Below are 23,962 nucleotides of genomic sequence, written 5' to 3' on the forward strand. Positions count from 1 at the left end.
ATGATTTGCAATTAGGCTGGCATGCCTATTTATCGTATAAAAAGGACAAAGAACAAAAAAATTTTAATTCACATATGATAAGAAGAGCTTTACTGGGAATGTGGAGAAAAATTGTACAACAAATTTATTATAAAATACCTGTATGGGTGTCACCGTTAGAGGCCTTTATCCAACCCAATCTTATGACAAAAACAAACTTTTTAAAATATCAAGATCTATTAAAAAAGGATGGTGAACTAAAGTCTAAAGAAGAGCTAGAGTCACAGAATATATATATAGAGTGGTGGCCTAGAGCACAGCTAGAATCTAGATATACAAAAGATAAAATAGAAGGCTTCTACTTAGAGCAAACGATTTTTGACAAACTTTTATTAGGTTCAAAAGAACAAACTGTTAAGAAAATGTATAATTATATGTTGGAAATTAAGATGCAAGATGAAATGGTTAAGGAATGTATGATCAAGTGGGCACAAAATATAGGGCATAACATTGATACTGATCAATGGCTGAAAATATGGCAAAATAATATAAAGCTTACAAGATCGGTGAACTTTAAAGAGAATATATATAAGATGTTTTATAGATGGCACATGACCCCAGAAAAATTGTCAAAGATGTATACAGATGTATCAAATAAGGGTTGGAAATGTGAATCACAAGTGGGAAGCTATTATCATATGTGGTGGTCATGTGGAGTAGCGAAACAATATTGGAAAAGAGTGCATGTAATGTTGGAACAAATATTGCTCTGTAAAGTGCCATTAACCCCAGAACTGTTTTTATTGAGTATGATACCTGAAAATATAGATAAGTCAAAGAATTATATAGTTATATACATAGTTACGGCAGCTAGAATTTTATATGCTAAAAATTGGAAAAGATCAACGGTACGGAAACAAGAAGATCTTATTGAAAAGATATGGGAAATAGCCGAAATGGACATTTTATCAGAAGTCATGAAGGACTATCCCTTGCAAAAGGCAACAGAAAGATGGGATCTATTTAACAAGTGGACAGAATCAACAGGCAGCTTGTGAACAGTACATATTGAAAGGAGAACTGAATCTAGAAGGCAGAAAAGAGTAAATAGAATAATTTAAAATCTTGATATGGCAATAGGTACAGAATGGATGAAAGTATGTTATTGTCTCCCCTCTTCCTCATCAATCCCAATTCCCTTTTCCTTTCTGTTATCCCTTATAAAAATTAAAAAGTACAAAAAAAAAAGAATGCCCTTGGCTAAAACAGTGTCATCATAACAATGTCTCCTTTCTTCCTTCCCATTAGAGCAGTGGCCCCCAACCTTGGGCCTCCAGATGTTCGTGGACTACAACTCCCAGAAGCCTTCACCACCATCTCTGCTGGCCTGGACTTCTGGGAGCTGATGTCCAAGAACATCTGGAGTTTGCAGCAGGTGCTAATGCTGATCCTCACCCATAAAGTTTGTGCCAGATACTGGGGTGGTGGGATTATAAATAGCAATATATGTCCACCTGCTGTGGTGGTCAGCATCTCATGCTGTATGTAACTGATGGTGGGTGTTCATATTCAACATTAGCAATGCAATCTTATGGTTGATGACCACAGATGCAGACTTCCGGAGCTGTCAGTAGCACTGAAATGCTTTTTGAATTGTATACATTGGAGATATCAAAGGTAGAGAAGCTACCTATCTTGAGCAATTTATTTCCATATTATCTACACAGCCATTCTCAATGGATCTTTCCAGCCTTACCTGGAGATACCGTAGATTTAAATGGGGATACATAAACTAGGGGTGAGGAATGCATGGCCTTCCACATGTTGTTAGACTGCAAATTCCATTTAGCTTAGCTAAGCTAAGATGGCTAAGCTCATGTTTTCCATCCATAAGATTATAGGGAAATGGTGTATCAATATCTGACATCTGAATTAACTAAGAAGAGCAAAATAGAATTCTTTTATAGAAGAAACTGAAAAATAAAAATAAAAGAATAAAATGTTCTGCCGATTCAAGGAACCTGGGGTATCAAAGTACATTTGAAATCAGCAGGGTCTTTGTGAATATTTTAAGTACTTAGTTCCAGTTTCAAGTACAGATACTTTAGCAGTCACACTGAAATTAATAGGATTTATTTCTAGGCTAACATGATTAGGATCAGGCTATTAGTCTTGCAGCTAGTGTGCCTAATTGTCTTTGCAGGGCTTCACAAGACGAGATACCGGTCCCATTGTTCCTGCTTGTACAATGGTTTCCCCCTCCAGTAGCACAATCTCCTTTATGTCTCTCTCTGCAATCAGACATGCAAAGGAAGCTGGTATTTACATCCCAATGATCATTCCAATGGCACTTCTACTTTTAACATGTTTTCACAGTTCTACCTTGTTTGCAACTTGAGGATGCTCTGCTTCTAGATGTGGGATCAGTATCTTGTCTGATCAGTCCCTTACGCTTTTCCTGCTCTGAGTTGTGCACTAGGACTCTAAATACACCAGGTAATATAAGTGCTGTAAACATGAAACCATAGATTTTATCACTGCTCACTGACTCATTGAAGTTGGGATTTCAGTCTGTTGTGTTTCTGTTGTTGGGTCATGCCAAAGCCCAATTTGAAGAAATCCAAATTTAAGTCTTCTTTTCTCTACCCTAATGACAATCACATACAGGTAGATGGTCCTTATAAGCTGGTTGGTGTTTATAGCTGAGTTAAGAACAACTGTGATCCGGAGTTACCAACAGTCTACACATGTATTTCTGCTTACAAGAGATGGATCGCAACCGTCATAAGGGGCAAACTGTGAAGACAGATTCCTTGCTTCCTCATTTTGTTTGATTGCAATATTGAAAATGCCAGGATAAGATTTTGAGGTATTTTTATGATTCTAAAACATTATGCACTCTGTCTTTCCAAAAATTTATGAAAATGACTGGGGAAATTATTTAATTCTGTCCGAAAAATAAAGGACCACATATTGAAATGCTCAAGAGGGGTGGAGGGAAATCCTCATTTTTGCAAACAAATACGTATCTGCTTCTGGGAAGCTATTGGATGACTAGGGGCAGAAAATGCATCAAATTATGGGAGTGACTTGAATCCAAAGCTCAGGGTAGGAGGCATTTCTGCCGTCCCATATTGAACCATCTTTATTTGTTAGTTAACAGGTATTTTTCTGGCAAGCCAATATAATGTTGCTGCTTGATATACTATGGATAGTTTCTTATCTTGGTGCTTGTAGGATGGACTTAGATAATTACAATGCACAATGAAATTAGATGAAAGTCAATTCATATTACTGTACTGCTGGAAGAAAGAAACACGGCTGGTAAACTCCCATCTGTCCAGATATATTTCCTACCAGCATCTCCTGTAGGGATTTGTTTTGCAGTAACAGAAAATTAAAAATCATTTCATGAATGCTGCTGTGTTCTATTCTTGTCTCTGACTTATTCAATGGTAGATTCCGAAAACACATTTGATAGCAGCACTTAAAGACAGATGGAGTGGCATATTCCTCTGGTCCAGCCATTCTTGGCCTCAGTGGTCTCTGTTGAGATTGACTGTGGTTCATGAAGGAGTGGTTGAACAGGGATGTGCGCAGAGAAGACTGTTTTGTGAGGGGAACACTATAGGAAATCAGTGAGAAATGAAAAGGAACATTTCCCCTTCCTTCCCTTTCTTTCCTTGTACTTAATATGTGTTCAGAAGAGCTGCGCTCTCTGTTGGAGAATGTCTGTCACAACAAATAATTGTGCTTACCTGTTTATCTTACATTAGGCATTCTTTGTTTTGTAATTGGTCACTAGAAGGTAAACATGGGCTTAATTTGCAAGCCTAGCTGTGGAATATGTCTCTTATCTTACAGATGGTGCCATTGTGAGTGGGAAAATATTTTAACTGCTAGAAATACACATTCACCTTAGCATCTAGGCTGCCTCTGCTGGCTTCCGGCATGCTCAGTTGTGGAGAATTAAGTGAGATACTGCTCTCCCCAGCATCCCCATTGTTTTCTGCAAGGAGGAAAAATTATACAACAAGCAGAATGCCAGTTTAGCTTCCTTGCACTTTTATTTGATTGAGTTCCAACTATTTCTGCAACACACCTTATTTATTTATTGTCCTCTTAGAAAACCCCAATGAGGAGAAAGAATGTTCTTTCTGTCTTCTCCTTTGCGTAGCAGCCAGAGCCCTTCCAATTACATCTTCATTTCCTGCAGATTTATAACAGAACTGGAGCAGCCTCTCCAGGCCCAGTCCGTCGATCCTCTTTCAAGCCCTTGAAAATAAGCTTTTCTTAGTGTGGGTCGTCCGGCACCAAGATGTCGGAAGGAACAGGTCAGAAAGACACCTGAGCTTTGCCAGGAAAGCTGAGATAACCTCTTACCCAGACAGCTTTAGAGTTGTTCTGCCTGCAGGACGCCAGGCCCAGAACCTGCCCTTTGGGGTTTTCTCTTCTGTCCAAAAGACACCACCTGCCCTTTGTAGTTGGGTCATCTCTTGAGCCTCATGGAGCGCTTAAGCCTCCTCTGTTGGTTTGGAAGGTTGAGCGCCCTCAGCAATTGTAGAGATGTGGCCTGCAACTTTTGTTTCTGTACGATTTCCCCCTTGGTCATCAGGTCCCGCATTTCATGCATTAAGTGTTGCACTCTGTGGTCCTGCATTCGGAGGAAGAGCCTCTTCAAGTCATGAGGCGGGAGCTGCTGGAGTCCGGGACTTTCTTGCTCATGCTGCGGGTTGGGAGACCTCATGCCAATTCGGAGCAAAGGAATGAGCCCTAAGGTGCCTTCAGGTTTATGGTGGATGAAAGTAGAGACGACGACAATGCCCATGCTAGAGTTGGACTGGGGAGGATGTTTTGCAAGATCCAAAGAGGCTGTGGCTGAAGGAGCAGAAGTATGGGGGTGACAGATAGCAGTTGGACTCTGTTGGAGATGGTTCATACAGGTTGTGCTGTCGTATTCGTGTCTAACAGGTGCCGCAGAAATAGTGTTGTGAGTAGGAAGCTCAGAAGGTGACTCAGTGGTTGTGGCAGAACTAGTGGCGGGATAAGGCTCTTCGGAGTTTTTTTTTTTACCGGCTACCCTCGCGGGGTGTGTGGAAATGGAACCACTGGTGGCAGCAGCTCCTGTGGCGGCGTCTGGGTTTGTGGTGGTTGAGTCATCAAGGATAATGCTCACCTCAGACATAGTTTCAGCATTGGAGATGGAGGTGGAAAACTCAGCGACTGACTCTGGAGATGTTGTGAGTTGCAGAAAGGAACCAGTGGTCGTCTCAGTAGCGACTGTCGCCGCCTCAGTGGCCGTGAGATTTTCCAGCAAAGTTTCTATGTCCGTTTTGGCAGCAGTGGGAGAAAGAAGCTCCAGAGAAGACTCTAGGAGAAGGTCAAGGACTGGCTCTGTAGTGGTTGTGGCGGGGGAAGTAGCAACAAGCAGCTCAGGAGCAGACGGCGTGGTGTGTTGTTCAGGATGAATCTCCGGATGAGGCTCGGGATGAGTCTCAGGAGTAGGCTCGGGATGAGTCTCAGGATGAATCTCCGGATGAGGCTCAGGAGTAGGCTCGGGATGAGTCTCTGGATGAGGCTCAGGAGTAGCCTCGGGATGAGTCTCAGGATGACTCTCCGGATGAGGCTCGGGAGTAGGCTCAGGATGAAGCTCAGGATGAGGCTCAGGAGTAGGCTCGGGATGAGTCTCAGGATGAATCTCTGGATGAGTCTCGGGAGGAGTCTCGGGATGAAGCTCAGGGATGCTAGTGGTTGTGTGAAAAAGAAGATCTAGGACTGATTCTGCAGAAGCAAGCAGAGCCGTAGAGGTAGGCTCAGGAGGAGGGCTGTTGGTCGTGAGGTCATGAGAAACCGCCCTGATAACCATTGCAGAGACAGACATAGCACCAACCACCTCTATAGGTGACTCACTTCTGGGGCTTTCGTCAGGAGGGGAAGGAGTTGTGGCGGTTGCTGAGCTGCTGTGAAGTAGCTTAGGCAAAGACTGTAGTATAAAGGATAGATTATGAAGAGGTTCCGCTTCCTGATTGATGGTGTGTGTATCAGTAGATGCTTCAATGGTCTCACCTGGGCACAAAATCCTCTAAATTAGAAATAAAATAAAATAAAAAGATGGAAAAATTGAAATAGAAATGTTTCACTAGACTGTAACAATGTGTCAAAGCTCTGATTGTTTAATGAATAAACCAGTGAACCACTCCTTATATCTCTCAGTTGGGCTCAAGATTTTGATAGACAAACAGAGCTAACCAGCAGAGCAAAATATAATACAGTGGTGCCTCGCATAGCGACGTTAATCGGTGCAGCAAAAATCGCTGCAAAGCAATTTTGTCACTATGCGATTTTAAAAAGCCCATAGGAATGCATTGAAACCCCTTCAATGCGTTCCTATGGGCTTAAAACTCACCTTAAAGTGAAAATCCTCCATACGGCGGCCATTTTCGCTGCCCGGTAAGCGAGGAATCCGCGTGAAAACACAGCGGGCAGCCATTTTTTTTACCCAGCAGCCATTTTGGAACTGCCAATCAGCTGTTAGAAAATCATTGCTTTGTGATAATCAGTAAGCAAAACAGGGTACCGATCATCGCAAAGCAATTTTTCTCCATTTAAAACATCGCAATGCGATTGCAAAAAAGTTTGTCGGTATGCGATTTCGTCGTTAAATGGGGTGCCCGTTAAGCGAGGCACCACTGTACTTTCCTCTGTTTGGCAATTACTTCTTTTCTGTCGCATATTTCTACCCATCCATGATTTAGGCTGTATGCTGTGCAGCTGCTAAAAGCACAGGACTTTCACCAAGGAAATACGTCTCATTGTCTCCAGCCCAAAAGACAATGATATCTGAAGTACCATGCATTATCATCAGAATAATTAATTCTTTTCTGATTTTTAGAGCCAAGTTAGATGTAATGTTAATTACATCATTAACCATTGCAGATACTGTCAAATTGTATAAAGGTGATTGGTGGGAGAACTGGACTACAGTGTAAAAGTCTTCAACTTAGGGAATGGGAACCTCTTGCTTGGTGGCCCAATCCAAACCACCAGTGGCCAAAGCTGGTCTACCCACTATGGACAGACAAATCCATGACATCTCCAGTAGGAAGCCCCAGAGAGCCACTGCCAATCAGTATGATTCTGAGCTAGATGGACTAATGATCTGGCTCAGTATGAAGCTGTTTACTTTGTTCCTGTTCAAAAAGACCATCCTTTAGCAGAAGACGGTAGAGTAGGATTTTAGAACCCCTTACTGATCGGCTATATTTGAGCTGGTATAGCTCAGTGAGTTGGAGCACCTGGGGCCAGGATATCATATCTCCCGGGAGAAGACTAGCCAGACCACCTGTAGCACCCGTTGCTGATGAAGTCACATGCCCTGCATCACCTCAGAGTGGCACCACAAGGGGGATTTGATACCTTGCTTCTGCGCACTGCATCCACAGAAAACTCTGTTGTTGTTGCTAGACATATAATGGAACTGTCTTAATTATGGAAGTGTAGTTATGTTTCCAGCTTCTTGTGTACAAAACTGTTTTGATTTGCAAAGACAAACTTACTTTACATGCATGTAAGGCTCAGTAAAATGAGTGGGACCTGCTTCCGACAGGACTGAGCAGTCTGTTAATGCTTCTCGGTGGGACAAGCTGAGCCAGCAATATTGAATTAAATCTTCCACCCATAATGCTATAGTATCACATGGTCAAAAGCAATACAGTAATGCTTGACTTGGGAAAGTCTGGGGCCCTTTTAGCCCTTCTTCAGATCTTGGTAAGCCATACCTGCCTGTTCATCAAAAGCAAAAATGACCATAAGGTCATTGCCAGAATTTTTTTTTTTTAATTTTGAAGGCCATTTTGAGCTTTCCTTCTCTGAAATGTTTCTCTATTTCTTTTCTACCTCTTTTGTTATTTGCTTCCTTGGGTGACCTGTTCTGCCCATTGGAATGTCAGCGCTAGTCCTTTTAGCTCACCTTCACAAAATACTTCCTCATGGCACAGCGATATAAAGTGAGAGTGCAAAAATCAGGAAATCTGGGCCTTTTCGCCGAGCTGGAACAGACTCGCCCTAGGAAAAGAGATGCTGGGAGTCAAAGGAGAGGCTTTGATACCTGCTGCTTATTCACATTTAAACTGACTGAGCCATAATCCACAGCATGCCACTGCTGTAGGCATCAACAGTGGGGCCGTGATGAGTTTTGCAGGGCAGATACAGTAGGACCCCTTTATCCATGGGATCAATATCTGCTGATTCACTTATCCATACTCTGAAAATATTAAAAACATTAAAAGAAAAATACACACACAGACACAAAAGGATGGCCACTATCAAAACTGGACACTAGAGAGAGCCAGATACCATGCTACTGTTCACAATTAGTTCCCTCCCCCCCCGCATCATGGGGTGGGGGACTTGGAACTGATCCCCTATAGATATGAAGGTCCTATTGTATACCACAACAGATTCACACCAGCGTCTTAAGTACTCAAAGCTACACTGACCCATATCTATATATGTGCCATATATAATATGTATGTGCATGCATGTTGGCACACACTTAGCAGCACAATAGGGATAGCTGACACCAATCTATTGCTGGCAGAAGACCAATCTTCTCTGACGTGTTAAAATTATTGGGGGCAAGAAGGATGTGTGTCCTAGCACAGGATATCTGTACCCCCTCAACAAGACTTACTCGATAAAGAATAATTTCTAAAGCACTTTTTAAGCAATATATATATATATATATATATATTAATGTGAGTTTTCATGGATAAATCCACTCCATCAGACATAATAGAAGGAGATTTAACATGGCAAATATTTATACATGGCCTCAAGGTATAAGAGATTGTAGTTGGTTGGACAAGTCACTTCATACATAAGAGTCTCTTATGCCTGATGAAGTGGACTTGTCCACGAAAGTTCACATTTAAAAAATATAAAAGTTAGTTTTTAAGGTGCCACCATGTTTTTGTCTTTTTTTTACTTTTTATTCCCCCCCATATATATTTCTAGGATTTTTATTTATTTATTTATTTATTTATTTATTTATTTATTTATTTATTTATTTATTTATTTATTTATTTATTTATTTTTACCCCGCCCCTCTAGACTATGTCTACTCGGGGCGGCTTACATCGATAAAAACACATCACTATAACATGCATTAAATCACAAAAAATACAATTATAACAATTAAATTCCAAACGAGATATTACCAGGATGGCATGACTTAAATATATATATATGGGAAGGCCTGGTTGAACAGCCCAGTTTTTAACTGGCTTTTGAAAACACCCAGCGAGGGTGCCAGCTGAATTTTGGTAGGGAGAGTGTTCCACAGCCGAGGGGCCACCGCCGAGAAGGCCCAGTTTCTTGTTTTTTCCTTCTGGGCCTTCCTCAGCGTCAGGCCCCTCAGCCGTCCCTGCTGGCTGTGTCGGGTGATTCGGGTAGATCTAGGTGGAAGCAGACAATCTGCCAGATATTGAGGTCCCAAACCATTTAGGGCTTTATATGTAATCATTATGTTTTGTCACCTATCTGATCATACAGACCAACATGGCTACCCTATTTCTAAATACTGTATAAAGATACCAGAACTGGCCACTGCACCTCAAGCTCCATGTAGCATTTGCTAGAGAAATATATTTCCACAGGGAGCTGAACAGGGGACAGTTTGTATCTGTCTTCAGTGTGGAAGGGACTGTCACTCTCGAATTGGCCTCCTCAGCCACACTAGATGCTGTTCCAAGTCCTCCATTCAGAACACATTACCATAGTCTCTCAAGACTGAAAGATACCTAATCAGTGTTTCCACACGTAATTACTAGAACTGGCCACTACAGAGAGCCAGAGACCATGGTTTTTATAGCATTCACAACTAAAATAGTGTTCTCTATTAAAATAGTATTCACTACTAAAATGGTGTTTACTATAATCGGTGTTTTTCAGCATCTGCAGGAGGGCTTGGAACCTACATTATCCCCTGTGGATGGGGGCGGAGGCTATTGTAAAAATATATATTTAAAGAAGAAGGTTAACAAGAAGACCTGCTTGATAGTTTTAAGGAAATTAAATCATTTTCAGAAGAGGTGAAGACGTGACACACGTTTGGTTGTGATCTAGTAGCTTGGGCTTTCCATGTCTAGGTTTAATTAGCTCACTGTGTTTAATTAACACCATCCTGTCAGTGTGGACACTGAAATTAACTTTACCTTCAGGAATGAGGCCATGGTTTTCATACCGGTCCACCATTTGGATCAAAGGTTGTTTGCAGCCATACACAGCTCTTAAGAAGCAAATGGCCCCGACCCGATGAGGACCATTGAATGTCTGAAAGAATTCCTCGTATTCGGCATCTGAGAGTGGTGTTCCCACTTGCTCATGGATGTCTGTGCCCACTGGGAGAAGCCACGTCAAGAGTGCTGTGCGAAACAAGCCAAAGCAGAAAGGGTGAGCCAGGATCACCAAGGGTGAAGCCGGGACCAAAAGCTCAAGGCAGTTTCTTAAAGTCACCCAGTTCAATAAAGGTCAGCTGGGGGGAGATTTTGTTTAAAACTTACCACAGTCTGAACCAAAATGGTGCTCCTAACCAGAGTGCTCTCACTGAGTCAATGAAATCGACATAATGTTCTTTCATGGTTTGCTGAACATGAGTTAGCAGCACCTACCGTCTGTAAATCCCACGGATTCAGTGAGTCTGCTCTTTAGTTGGGAGTAGCAGTTGAATTTTCACCCGTGGGACATTTGGACAGCCATTCCATGGCTGTTTACTTACTGCATGAGCACCAAAACAGAAGGGGGACCTCCTGTCATAGAAAGAGGGACAGAGATGGGAAGCAGGGCTGGACGGGGGACTGGACAGGACGTTGGCCCTGCGGAAAGACCTATGGGGCTCATCCTCTCCCTCAACTGTCATTCAGCAACTGCCATTCCATCTGACCACAACAGAGGGAAAGAGGGGAAGCTGGGCTACTGAAAGGCCAAGATGGCTGAAAGACCGGCTCTGCTTGGATCATCCATTTTCCTCAACTATTTCCATTCAAAATGGTCTTTACAAAGATGCCCGAGGAATCAGTGATTGACTTTGCCTGTTCTCCTCTTTGCTGTTGCTTTCGTTGCTGCTGCTGCTGAGTATTACATATTTTTACTATTGGAGGACACGTTTGTGAGAATTTTCCACCCACAGTATCAAAGCCACTTGATATTGTTTGGGGGAATTACACCCCTTGGTTTTCTGTGTAAATCCTCCAAAAAGGCACTATTTGCTTATCTGCCCTGGGCAGCAAAATGCTTGGAGCGGGTCCCTCAGGCTCCCACAGGAAAGGGTCAGCGTCCATGGTGTGGTGGACCTACAGCTCAGAGAATTGAAATATGACATCATTTGTCCCTCCCCTTAAATTTTCTTGTTCAACATTTAAAGAGCCATATTTTCACATCTCTGTTTCCCGCCCTGATGGTTTTGGTGTCATAGAAACAAATAATGAGAGAAGCTCATCTTTTTCTTTATACCAGTTTCAAAGCATCCCCAATAGCCACAGCCCTGGGATTTTTAAGAGGGGAAGTGGTTGATGGCTGGAGGAGACCCCTGCCCCATCGTTGTCCCTCCTCCATCTCCTCAGAGAGAACAGACGAATACGTATTCCCACTCACCAAGATTAAACAGGAGCCCCTGTGTGGCTTTGGGCCACTTCATCTTCGTGGTAGAGGATTTGTTGAAGAGAAAAACACATTAGTGAGCTCTGCCGATAAAGGAAGTGCCTGGATTCTCTGAATCCTCGCTTTATTCTATTAATCGACTGCAGCTTCTGTTCAAGGTTCTTGGGAATCAAGAGAAAAGGCAGGGACAGGCCAGAGAAAAGTTGCTACGATGGGCTAGGTCATAAGAGGTGCTTGTGACATCATTGGTTAGCAAGGTTCCTTTCTTCTTACCTTTACTAGTGAAAGCACACGACTATCTCTATAGCTCTAACAGTTCACTGTTGCTACTTGTGCCAAGGACAACATTGCAAGGGAAGATGGTATTATACGAATCTGATCTTAATCTCAAAAAGGAAACAGATGTTGCTGTGTGTGTTTTGGCATCATATCAAATAAGTATACTCACCGTAACCTCTTGTTATCATATAAAGTTTTAGTTGTCTAATTGGTACGTTTCAAATCTGGGGCAAATTTTAACATAGAGGCGGGAAACTATTTGTTTCTTTTACCTGTTTGATTCTGCTACACAACCAGAAGAGCTGATAAAGAAGAAGCAGTCAACAGAGTAAAACAGCAAGTCCCCATCCATTAGTGTGATAATTTTTGCATGACTAGAAAACAGGGAGCATTATTGACAAAGGAAGCAAAAAAAAAAATGAGGTACAGGTAATTTATGGTAATTTATAAGATTCTATTCAATTTTAGAAATAGTTATGCTGTTTTAATGGAAATAAAGTGCAATGCACTGTAACGGGAATGACAACTTGCATGTCTACTCTGCTTGTCAAATTATTCATGGGTAACTTCATGTTGAAGTTTTATTTGCAACTTTGCATGCTGCCTGTAGTTTGACTACGACAGACTTTTCTGGGCTGGGGAGATTGTCTACCCTGTTTTCCCTAACTTGAAAATAAGCCCTAGTATTATTTTTCAGGATGCTCATAATATAAGCCCCACCCCAAAATAAGCCTGTTAAGCGAAACCCCTCCCTCCACCATTGTGCAGAAACCAGATGACATGACTGCATTTGAATAAATGTAGATTGTTGTCCATGAAAAAAAATCCCCTGAAAAATCAGCCCTAATGTATTTTTTGCAGCAAAAATTAATATAAGACCCTATCTTATTTTTGGGGAAATACAGTATTTATGCAGCACTAACTAGTCATTGCTTCCAGCCTTTGAATTGAACAAGAGCCTTGCTTCTCTGCTGAGTGCTCTTCTCCCTTGCTTTAGTCTGTTGGTGGCAGTTGTTTGTTGCTGTTTGTTTGTTTGTTCAGTTGGTTGCTAAGTATATATGAAGTAAAAAAGCAGCGTGCACAAGTCTGCGATTTCAAGCAACTGGAAGTAAATAAATGTTTTTCGCCTACAAACGTGTCAGTGAGTTATTAAGATCTTAAGTGTCGGTGAATGAGAAAGGGGTGGACTTTGAGGAATTTGTAGCTATTTTCCTCTGTGAATCTATCTCAACAAATGCAAAACTCTGCAACACTTCAAATCCCCTTTCTTTTTTAGAATTATCTCTCTTTAAATCAGTCTGCGAATAGATAAAAAAATAGGTACCACTACGGTGGAAAGATAACGGCGTTCCATGTCCAGTCGCGCTGGTTACATGACCACGGAAACTGTCTTCGGACAAAGGCTGGCTCTACGACTTGGAGACTGAGATGAGCACCGCGCCCTAGAGTCGGACACGACTGGACTAAATGTCAAGGGGAACCTTGACCTTGACCAAATGGATTTTTGAAGGCAGCATTTTATTCTGTCTTTTACTGGTGTTTTTAATATTGTTGTTCTTATGAGTTTTTAATATGATAGTTGTCTAATGCTTTTTAAATATTGTAATTTATAATGTAAATAGCCAAATAATAAATAACAAACAATAATTTATTGGCTTTTAATTTCGTTTCTTTTAAATACTAAGCCACCTTGGGGGTGTTTGGGAGGAAGGTGGCAAATAAATATTTTAAATCAATAAAATAAAGAAATAAGAAAAAATGGCAGTCTTGTTGGAGAACATTATATTCTGGCATCCTTGAATTCATTACAGAAAACATTTTTTAAAAATGTGTAGGATTTAAAGCAAGTGTGAGCAAATCGTGGCTCTCTTCATGTTGAGGGACTGCCTCTCCCATCAGCCTTACTCGACGAGCCTATAGATACGACTTGGAGTTGCCATCCAACCAGACTGACACGTTTTGCCTGTCCGGCTTTAAAGCAATTATTAGTTGGCTTCATCTCAATACACTCGTGGCGCAGTGGTTAAAACGCTGTACTGCAGCTAAAACTGTGCTCACGACCTGGGGTTCAAATCCCAGGTAGCCGGCTCAAGGTTGACTCAGCCTTCCATCCTTCCGAGGTCGGTAAAATGAGTACCCAGCTTGCTGGGGGGGCAATGTGTAGCCTGTATAATTAAAATTGTAAACCGCCCGGAGAGTGCTTGTAGCGCTATGGGGCGGTATACAAGTCCAATAAATAAATAAATAAATAAATAAAGTAGAGAACAGCAGAACCACGATGAGTATTTAAAAATCACAAATAACCTTGCAATAGTTAAATTACACATTTTCCAACAATCACGACGAAAGTAGGATAACAAAAGCTTCATGGGCAAAGAGATGGGTGGCGAGAGGCGAGGATCTGTCACCCTGGCCCAAGCATCCTCACTGCACTTGGATGACCCCCCCCCCGGATGCTTTCTGTGTGACCGGATAGTTTCACTACAGAGGTCTGCTGCTGTATTAGAGACGCAGCTGAAGAGGGCACTCCGGGGACTCCTGGCTGTCCGCCAGAAACGGGAGCACCAGGGCAGTGAGCGGGAAGGCACGGAAAGATGCGCCCAGGACAGCAGCCGGACAGGATGGGGAGCAAAGGAAAAAAGAGGTCCGGAGCCGTGGGCAGTGCAACGATCCCCAAAGGCTCTCCATTCGGATGGACGCAGTCAAGGGAGCCCAAGTGAAAAGGGAGCCAGGGATCGCGGCCAGTACAGCTAGAGGGGTGGATCACAAGCCGCAGAGGGCCCCGATCCTGAGGAACCGGGACCCTTATGCGAGCCTCAGAGATGCAACGTGCAAGACTGCAGCAAAAGCACCTTTGCAGATTTCCTCCTTTCCCTTCCGAAGGAGAATTTGGCGCGCAGAACCCTAGCCTCTTCCTTTCTGCCTCCCGATTGGCTCACGGGAGGCACGAAGCGAAACGCCCTCGCTTTCCCCAACCAATCGCATTGGGTCGCGCCTCCTAAACGGAATATAATCTAAAAAACACCCACGGGAGGGAAGCGGGGGCGGGGGAGGAGAGAGTCGCTTTTTTCGTGCTGCTCGCGGGAAAAGAACGCCTATGACGTCAGCGCGGAGGGAGGCGGGCCGAAGCTGCCGGGTCTCACTTTGGCGCCTGGTTCGAAGGGACGCCATTCGGTAACTTGGGGTCTGTGAGGTGGTGGTGGGGGAGGGATGGTGGCTCGGGAGGGACAAGAAGGTGCGGGGTTGGTGGCGTTCGCGGGGCTCCTAAACGAGAAAGGGAGCGCTGGGATGGGATGAAACAGGGAGCTGAGGACCCAGTTTTGTCGTCTTTGCTCCGCCTCTCCTAGCAAGAAGTGGGGCTTAGCTGGAAGTTATTCAACGTGGGGATCTGAAGTGTGTGTGTGTGTGTGTGTGTGTGTGTGTGTGTGTGTGTGTGTGTGTGTGTGTGTGTGTGTGTGTGTGTGTGTGTGTGTGTGTGTGTGTGTGTGTGTGTGTGTGTGTGTGTGTGTGTGTGTGTGTGTGAGAGAGAGAGAGAGAGAGAGAGAGAGAGAGAGAGAGAGAGAGAGAGAACTGTTCCCAAGTAATATGGTTTTCTCCTCTTTTATGCACAATTATTTGAGATCAGGCTCCATGAAACACGGGGGGGGGAGAGTTTATTTTTCAGGAAACAGTTTTATACTAAACCGGTCCCTAGGTCTCTTTCAGCCTCGCCTGTGCTGCTTAGTTAAAAGAATTCAAAATGATAGGCAGGAGCCTTTTCTCTCCAGAAGTAGAAATTCAGGAGATTGCAACGGTTGGCCCTTCCATGCAAAGCTGATGTTTGTCTCCTGAGCCACAGCCCTGCCTAGGATAGTTCTGCAGGTCCATCCTGCAAAGCTCTCAGGCCCTCATTGCAGCATATAAGACTTGTCCACGAATGCTTATGTTAAGAAAATATAACAGTCTTTAAGGTGGCACCACGTTTTTGTCTTTTTTTATTTGTTATTTTTTAATATTATTTATGTGTTACTTTTGTTTTTATCTATAAAGATTCTGTCAGTGGATGTGAGGCACTCCTGGCTAAATTTATAAACCTGAGGAGAGAAACTTTGCTTCCGTTTGCTCTTCCACCTAGGTGGTCATAACAAGGACCAATTTTGTCTAATTTTGGTCAAATAGTAGATCCCACTGAATCTGAATAGGCTTGCTGTGTGGCTGATGGAAGATTACAAGCAAGTTGCTCTCAAATTAAATTAAAAATACTGTATAAACAAGAAAGGGAAAGAGAATCGATTATACAGCTTTGTAGATGTTCCGTTTTTTCAGCCTCATCTTTTGTTTTTAATGACAGAGGCAGGATACAGGCAGCCATACAAAATCACCGAGGCAGGCCCATGAGGTCTTTTGGAATATAAACTTAGGTTACATTTAATGCTTGAGGCAGTTTGCTGTCAGTTTCTTCATTTCTGTAAAAATACGAACAGAAAATCCCCCCCCCCCCCCGTGCTGATTTTCTACATGCAGGGAAGTGGTGGTGGGGAAGGTGTGCATATGGTGACTATTCAGGAATACTAGTAGGGTGAAACAGTATTTACCAGTTTTCTGACACAGTATCCTTGCAATAGGTCTAGTTTAAATCAGCAGTCTGTGATGTGAATCGCTGCCTAAATAAACAGATTTAGCTCCTCTGTTGGCATGTTTAAACAAAGTCCTTTAGAACAGTTTTGATACTGCTCAGAGATGAATGAAGCCTCAGTGGTGTTTGGTGTCATTGCTGGGTGTTTTAGATACAGTGGTGCCCCGCTAGACGCTTACCCTGGTAAACGACAAAATCGCTTGATGATGACTTTTTTTGCGATTGCTATTGTGATCACAAAACGGTGGTTCCTATGGGGGAAGTCTGCTTTACGTTGATTAGGTCCTTGCTTCGTGAACCGTTTGTTTGCAAAATGATGTTTTTCCGGCTTTGCAAAATGGCTTCCCTTCGCAAAATTGCTCCCCTCCATTCGCAAAATGGCTGTTTTCCAGACAGAAGCTTTGGAAGACAGCGATTTTAAACAGCTGATCGGCGGTTCTCTATGGCCGATCTTCGCTGGACGAGGAGGTATTTCCCCACTGGAAAGCATTAACCAGTTTTCAGTGCATTCCAATTGGGTTTTTTTTTTTTTGCATGACGACGATTTTGCTATGCAGCGATTTTAACAGAACGGATTATTGTCATCATGCGGGGCACCACTGTAATTTCAGATTACTGGAAAGGGTAACATAGGCAATTGCTTATATGCTCCCTTACATTCATGTAATATTTTCTTTCAGAGACATGATGCCGATTACATCCTTCTAGCATGTCTCTATAGAAGGTTTCTTACCTGGTCAATGGAGAAATTATTCGTAATAATGTTTTGCACCATTCTGGATTTTTTTTTATCATTGCAGAAGATGGCTGGGGAGAGCCAAGAGAAGACTAAAATGAAGTTTCCATTTCCTTATACACCATATGCCATTCAAGAAGAATTCATGGCTAAACTTTATGAAGTTCTGGAAACTGGAAAGATTGGCATATTTGAGAGCCCAACTGGCACAGTAAGTTACAGTAGCCAAAATCTTAATGAGTTTTTATGCTGGTGCAGTATAATTATCATAAATCTCGTGAGCAAATTGCTGAAAATGAACTTACAATAATGAGATTTATGCCAGCTGCATTATTCCAGGGGGTGTAACTAATAAAATTTTGTCTGTTACATTTTATTTAAAACATATGCCCTGCTTTTCTGCCTTTCAAGGTGGCCAGATAATCCAGGGTGGGCATTATTCCAAGAACTACCAATGTTTGTGAACAAAGGAAAATATGCACTGCTGTGCAGAGAAGGGTTTATGGATGTAATGGAAATCGGAGGATAGGAGAAGGACAGTAAGGGAGGGGGAAAATAGTGGTTGGTTTGCCACTTGGCAAACCAGTATTTCCCATCTGCTTTGTGGCAATTGCTGTTCTGCAACAGCCAGTGAGGAGATGGCTTGTCAGAAATTGCTGAATTATAAACAATTTCAAGGCTTTTGTATTTATTTTAGCAACCTATCTAGCGTCCTTGAATAAGCACCTGTGTCTGTCTCTGTGTGTTTTAAACACTCTCCTCCTCCTCCTCAGGGGAAATCTTTGAGTCTTATTTGTGGAGCCCTTTCATGGCTCCGAGATTTTGAAGAGAAGAAGAAGCAAGAGGAAGCCCAGCTGCTGGCAGCTGAAATTAATGAAAAGGATACAAAGGGGCAGCTTAAGCAGGACAGCACAGCATCTGTAGCCAGCCAGCCGTCCACAGGAGATCCAGATTGGATAACTCAGTTTGTGCAGAAGAAAGAAGAACGAGAAATGACACAGAGGCTGAAGGTAGAAATTATGGCTTGTTGAGCAGAGTGAGATTGATCGAGTTGGCAAATTCTGAGTTGTAAATAATAAAAAAAGAGTTTGTTACTCACACTATCACCCCCATATAGCGTTCTCTTTCCACTAGGTCCATTTACCCTACTGTCCATGATTAGACCTGCTGTCCTTGGAAACCTGGGATGGGTCACATGTCCCTCTTCCCAGCAGACTCTTTGGAACTTTTATAGAAGCAGGGGCTGGGATTGTTTCATAGCAGCACCATGAGCTATATATACAAACATCAAACTAGGGGTTGGCAACTTGTGGCTTTTCAGATGCAGTACAGTAGTAATAGCTCACATAGCCAATGGTGAGGGACGATGGCCACTGCATTCTAACAGTATTGCTGTACTTCTGCCCTAAACTTTGTGCTGCTATTTTGTTCTTGTCTGTTGGGTATGTTGGTAAACATAATGTCAACAAGATGTTAAGGTAAAGGTACATCTAGTGGAATTTTTCAAACCAGGTTCTTCATAGTTTGCATGGCTGTTTTATGAACTGTTGCAAGTAATGGGGATTAGAAATGTGTATAATTTATGAAAAAACTAAAATGGGCACAGAAGCGGCATCTTGCTGCTTGCATGCTGGGTCTGAGAGCTTGCATGTTTTGAGTTTTACCTAATACTGGTCAATTTTTAGGAAGAACAGATCCGGAGGAAGAAGCGAGAAGAACAACTGGAACAAATTCGCCGTAATGTGCAGCTGAAACACGCATCTAAAAGAAAGGTTCGCTCTCCTGGATACCAGAGGCCTGTTCTTTAGTCGCTAAAGAGTCAGGGCAAGCAGTGGGGGCATGCAACGTGGTTGCCATTAGATGTACCAAAGTGATTGCTACAGGTGGCGCATGCTAGGGCACCCTGTGAGTGGAGATGGCGTTGTCTATGTGCTTCTATATGCACATGCTCAAAGAATTGGGCATGTTTAGCCTTGAGAAAAGAAGACTGAGGGGTGATGTGATAGCACTTTTCAAATATTTGAAAGGCTGTCATACAGAGGAGGGGCAGGATCTGTTCTCGATCATTCCAGAGCGCAGGACACAGACCAATGGGCTCAAGTTAAAGGAAGCCAGATTTCGGTTGAATATCAGGGAAAAACTTCCTAACTATTAGAGCAGTATGACAGTGGAGCCAGTTACCTCGGCAGTTGGTGAGTGCTTGAACACTGGAGGCATTCAAGAAGAGCCTAGATAATCACCCGGCAGATATGCTTTGATTGTATTCCTGCACTGAGCAGGGGGTTGGACTTGATGGCCTTGTAGGCACCTTTCCAACTTCACTTTTCTATGATTCTATGCTGTCTGAGAAGGAAGAGGCAGGCAGTGTCAGGGTAACTGGTTCCTCTTAAAATTGGCTTCTTTTGCTTCCTTTTATTTTGAGTTGGGCGATGCACTTGGGAGTCAAGGAAAATGAGAGGTGGGACAATGTCCAGAGACATTTGCTGGCACCATAATTTCAGGTGATTTCTTTACACATAAACATCCCGTTCTACCTGGGCTCCAAGAGGACTCCAAGGAGCTGTGAAAATGTACCATAATCAAATTATCTGACAAGAGCTGACTGCCATGTGACTACAGTACTTCCTTCTTCCATCTCTAATAGTTTATGTGTGGAGAAGCAAGAGAAGTATGGTCACCTGTGAGGTGGGTGATTTCCTTTCCAAGGCTGAGTCTGTATGGTGGAGGTAGTGGCAGGAGGCAACGTCTTTCCCACTTCATGTGTGGAAGAGTCTGGGCGGTTGTTGATAACGAGAACTGGACTCTCTCCCCTTTGCAAGCACACACTTGCTGTCCTTTTGCAAGCAGGCAAAGACCTTTCTCTTCAGGCCTGAGTGACTGAAAATCAGTTCCGAATGGCTGAGACATTGGCCAAAATCCAGTTCCTTAGTATACTGTGCTAATGTCACAGAGTAGGCCCACTTGAATCAGTGGTGTTTATGGGGGAGTCACCAAATCCCATCGATTCAACAGTCCTACTCTAGTGCAATCATGCAAAGCCAGAGAAGTTTGCTCTCAAGCCATTCCTTGTAAGAGTGGGGGAGTCATTGGTTAGTGGCTTCAAGTCCCAGCTCATGGCCAGAGGCAATGTATTGTGGGACTTCAGTCCCAAACAGCAGCAGGACCAGTGTTTCTCCACTCTTGTCTTAAAGGTTCCCGGCCTTTTCCAGGTCACAACCCCCTTCTATAGTAGCCCATGACTCCTGTGTTTACGTTAAGTCTCTGAAGAGATAACTTTGCCCCATTTTAATGGGGCAAAGTTATTCCTTCAGAGAAAGTAGAGGCTTTTTTTCTCCCCCCAAGGGCTTGTTTCTTGTGCATACACATACACACTAACTTTAATATCTGGCGCCAGAAGGTCAAGGAAGAAATGATTCAACAAGGGCTACAACATGATCTCCAGATTGGGAAATGTAGGGAACGATGAACTAACTAGCTAACCTCTGACGCATGACCATTCTATTCTCTTTCTTTCAGAGAGCTGAGGAGGAAGAGATGGAACATCTGCTCCAACTCAGTAAAGAGATTTTGTCGAAACCGGGAGAGTTGGGACCTTCGGAGCCATCGGATCAGAGCGAAGAAGATCTGATCCTTGCAGAGTATGAAAGCGATGAGGAGAAGAAAGGGAGAAGCAGGTAAGAATGTCCCTAATACCACACCATGTTTGAGTGAGAAATTAAAATCGTTGCTCGAGAGAATTGGCATCCTATTCCTTGGGGTTTTCCCAGAGAATCGGTCTTCCTGGAAGCGGATGGCATGCAATGCCCTGGCTTAACCCTTGGGGCTGAGCTAGATTGGAGTCAGCAACAGGAAGCCCAGGGGATTTTAAAAAATGGCCTTCCTTTAGAGAAGTTTAGACCCAGAAATCAAACATGGGAGTGGATGAGGAGCCTCTGTTTCCATGAGACTTGGCACCAGCTGTCTAGGGAGCGGGGCTTGGGGCCTTGCCTTTGTAAAGCAGCTGCCTGGCAAATAAATTTTCTGCTTAGTTGCTCTACATTGGTTCGTGGGTTCCGACAAAGTACCTTGAGGCTGATGGGATTGCAAGGCTGGTAATAAATTAAAGAACAGGAGTTCCAGTTTTATGCCAAAAGCAGCTCTTTTCAATTTGCCTTTTGAGAGTAGAGAAAAAGGAGCAAGGGCAGCTTAATCTGGAATTTTTAAAACAAGATAATAGTCTGCCTCCATGTATCTTCTTGATATCAAATAGTTTAAAGGAGCTGGGGGAGCACATTCTCCATGTTTGAGTGCCCCTGGGGAATAAAAATATGGTTCTTGTCAGTGCTGGTAATCCTACCCCTTCCTTGAATAATTCTAAAAACGTGGACATCCAGGACTGTTGTCCCATCAAAACTGCAAGTTTGTACTGATTTCTCTGCACAAAGAATGCTTTCGGAAGTGGCTTGGGAACCTTTTTTCTGTCTCTTAAGAGGCTTGGAAACAAACTTATAGTGCTTACCAATCAGCATAACATATTTTAATCAACTGTTGAGAGGCTAGCAGATTGTATTTCCCTGCAATCTGAAGAACTGGAAACTTCACATTTTTGTGATCAAAGCAGAATTGCAGGCTCTTTTTTTAAAAAAGTCTTCATTTTATTTTGTGTTATTACTTATATCCTACCTTTCTCCTGGCGAGGAGCAAAGGCAACTTACAATATTGAAACTGGCAACATTAAACACTAACAATACAATAAAATTTTGCCATATTAAAAAGCAAGTCTTCTATCAAATTGGAAGTGGAATAAAGATGGATCATTCTGTCACTCTGCACTGGCCTTCTTACTCTCCTATGTTGATTTTCTGGTCACCCATGGTGCCTAAGCGTGTTCTGAAATACAAGGTTACTCTAACATCATTCAGCATTTGAAAAACCTTGTGCCAAGCCAGAATGAGACAAGAATAGATCATTTCAGATCATGATCATTAAAAGTGGACTTGAAGGACTTGGTTGTCGTCGTGGGCTTTTGAAAAACATTATTAAATCCATAGCAATAATCTTTCCCACGGAAAAAGTCAGAATATAGATACTTTTCCTCATGGGGATGTGACATCTCAGGCACGATTCGCTGTGGGTGTGGCATCTTCTTATTGACATGTAGATATTGCAGGTCTCTGTAACATAAATGTTTGGTTCCGGGAATGTTTTTTGGCCCATCCCTCTTTTGAAACATCAAGCAAGCAAATCTGGAATGGGAAGAAGTAAATCTGGAATGGGAGGAACATGCGAAACCTACTCATCTAGATATGTTGGTCTGCAACTCCCATAATCCATCAACCAGCATAGCTGTGGTCCACTGCCTGTGAAGGAAAGCTGTCTTTACACGACTGATGCTTTCACTTTGTTCGTCTTCCAATGAGGATATGGGGGGCTGGGAAGGTTACTAAGAAGAGAACCACCTTTCTGTTTTCTCCCTTTAGGTTAAATGAAGCAGACGGAGAAGAAGATGCCGATATAGAGGAGGAGCATGTGACCAAGGTAAGGCTTCATAGGGTGTCTGCTTCTGTTGCCAGCAAGTGTTCCTAGAGCCACCTGGCAAAATGTTTTGAAAATCTTGGGTGAATCCCAGCCATCTTCTCAGAGGCTTTGCCTCATTTGCTGATATCCAGTCCAGCTTGATGGAAAAATATGTCTCCCTTCTCCAAAGAGTGCTTCAATGGTGCTTAAGGGAAGTCTTCACCAGCCTGATGATCAGGGATGATGGGATCTGAATACATCTTGTACAGTGCTATGCTGGGGAAGGCCTAGTGAGGTGAAGTTCTGTATTTGTTGAACAGGCCCTGGAATAGCTAGTTACTGGCTGACAACCAGTAATAAGTCTCAGTTGGAGTAGACCAATGAAATCAGTTTTATGGAGGAGTTTGACTCATCAGCTCTCTCTTGACTCAATATAGTTAAAGTCACTACTTTATTTGTGGCTTCCTACTAGATTTCAGCCATTGTATTTTATTTTATAATTTGTAATTTTAGATACAGTGGTGCCTCGCACAACGATTGCTTCATACAACGACGAATTCACACAGCGATGGGTTTCTTTGAGGAATTTCCCCCATCGTTTAACGGTGTTCTCTGTGGGGGAATTTCACTCAACGATGTCCCTTTTTCGCTCCTGTAAAAGTGTCTTAAAGTGTTAGAAACCTGTTTTAAATGCTTGCAATCGTTAGCCCACCTCCTGAACCCTATGCAAACTTAATTTGGTGTTGTTCTGAGTCATCGTTAATTTTTGGTGATTTTTTTTATTCTCCATTGAAAGCCTTTGAACTTCACAAAGCCATTGAAATGCATTGAGTCGGCTTCAATGCATTTCAATTGGGGAACCGGGTTTCACTCAACGATGTTTCCTATGGCGATTTTCGCTTAAGGACGGCAATCCGTTCCAATTGGAACGAATTAACCAGTTTTCAATGCATTCCTATAGGAAATGGTGTTTCGCAGAACGATGGTTTCACACAGCGATGAATTTTTTGGAACCAATTAACATCGTTGTGCGAGGCACCACTGTATTTGTCATTTATGGTTTTAACTGTGTATTTTTTGTGTAGTTTGCTTGCCATCCAAACCATTTACAAAGGAGGGTGATAGTAATATTATCAGTAATAGAAAGAATAATAATAAAAATAGTGATGATGATGAAGATGATGATGAATATTGATAAA

The 23,962-nt window shown here is 42.7% G+C and overlaps 3 protein-coding genes across 6 annotated transcripts in view; 2 read left to right on the forward strand and 1 right to left on the reverse strand.

Moving 5' to 3' along the window:
* OVCH1 (ovochymase 1) overlaps positions 1–6,099 on the forward strand; it is a 57,962-nt gene extending 51,863 nt beyond the window's left edge. Inside the window, exon 27 of the mRNA XM_072999901.2 lies at positions 2,647–6,099. Within this exon, the coding sequence (XP_072856002.2) occupies positions 2,647–2,663 (17 nt within the window). The 3' untranslated portion in view covers positions 2,664–6,099. The remainder of the gene's footprint in view (positions 1–2,646) is intronic.
* On the reverse strand, positions 1,625–12,735 carry LOC110076689 (uncharacterized). Its single transcript, XM_078376282.1, has 3 exons — positions 10,194–12,735; positions 7,949–8,043; positions 1,625–6,061 (listed from the first exon to the last, which is right to left on the reverse strand). The coding sequence occupies exons 1-3, from the start codon at positions 10,231–10,233 to the stop codon at positions 4,469–4,471; spliced, it is 1,728 nt and encodes a 575-aa protein (XP_078232408.1). The 5' UTR covers positions 10,234–12,735; the 3' UTR covers positions 1,625–4,468.
* A 2,234-nt stretch (positions 12,736–14,969) lies between these two features.
* The window catches only part of DDX11 (DEAD/H-box helicase 11), a 52,638-nt gene continuing 43,645 nt past the window's right edge, over positions 14,970–23,962 (forward strand). For 2 of the 4 annotated variants that reach the window (XM_020789058.3, XM_072999891.2), the window contains exons 1-6: positions 14,970–15,090; positions 17,332–17,478; positions 18,041–18,277; positions 18,953–19,039; positions 20,784–20,941; positions 22,727–22,784. In XM_020789058.3, the coding sequence (XP_020644717.3) occupies positions 17,335–17,478; positions 18,041–18,277; positions 18,953–19,039; positions 20,784–20,941; positions 22,727–22,784 (684 nt within the window). In that variant the 5' untranslated portion in view covers positions 14,970–15,090; positions 17,332–17,334. Of the gene's footprint in view, positions 15,101–15,171; positions 15,312–17,331; positions 17,479–18,040; positions 18,278–18,952; positions 19,040–20,783; positions 20,942–22,726; positions 22,785–23,962 lie in introns of those variants that run through there. The other 2 variants (XM_072999888.2, XM_078376283.1) reach the window with 2 other exon arrangements.

This window comes from Pogona vitticeps, chromosome 5, assembly GCF_051106095.1.
Source record: "Pogona vitticeps strain Pit_001003342236 chromosome 5, PviZW2.1, whole genome shotgun sequence".
NCBI lineage: Eukaryota > Metazoa > Chordata > Lepidosauria > Squamata > Agamidae > Pogona > Pogona vitticeps.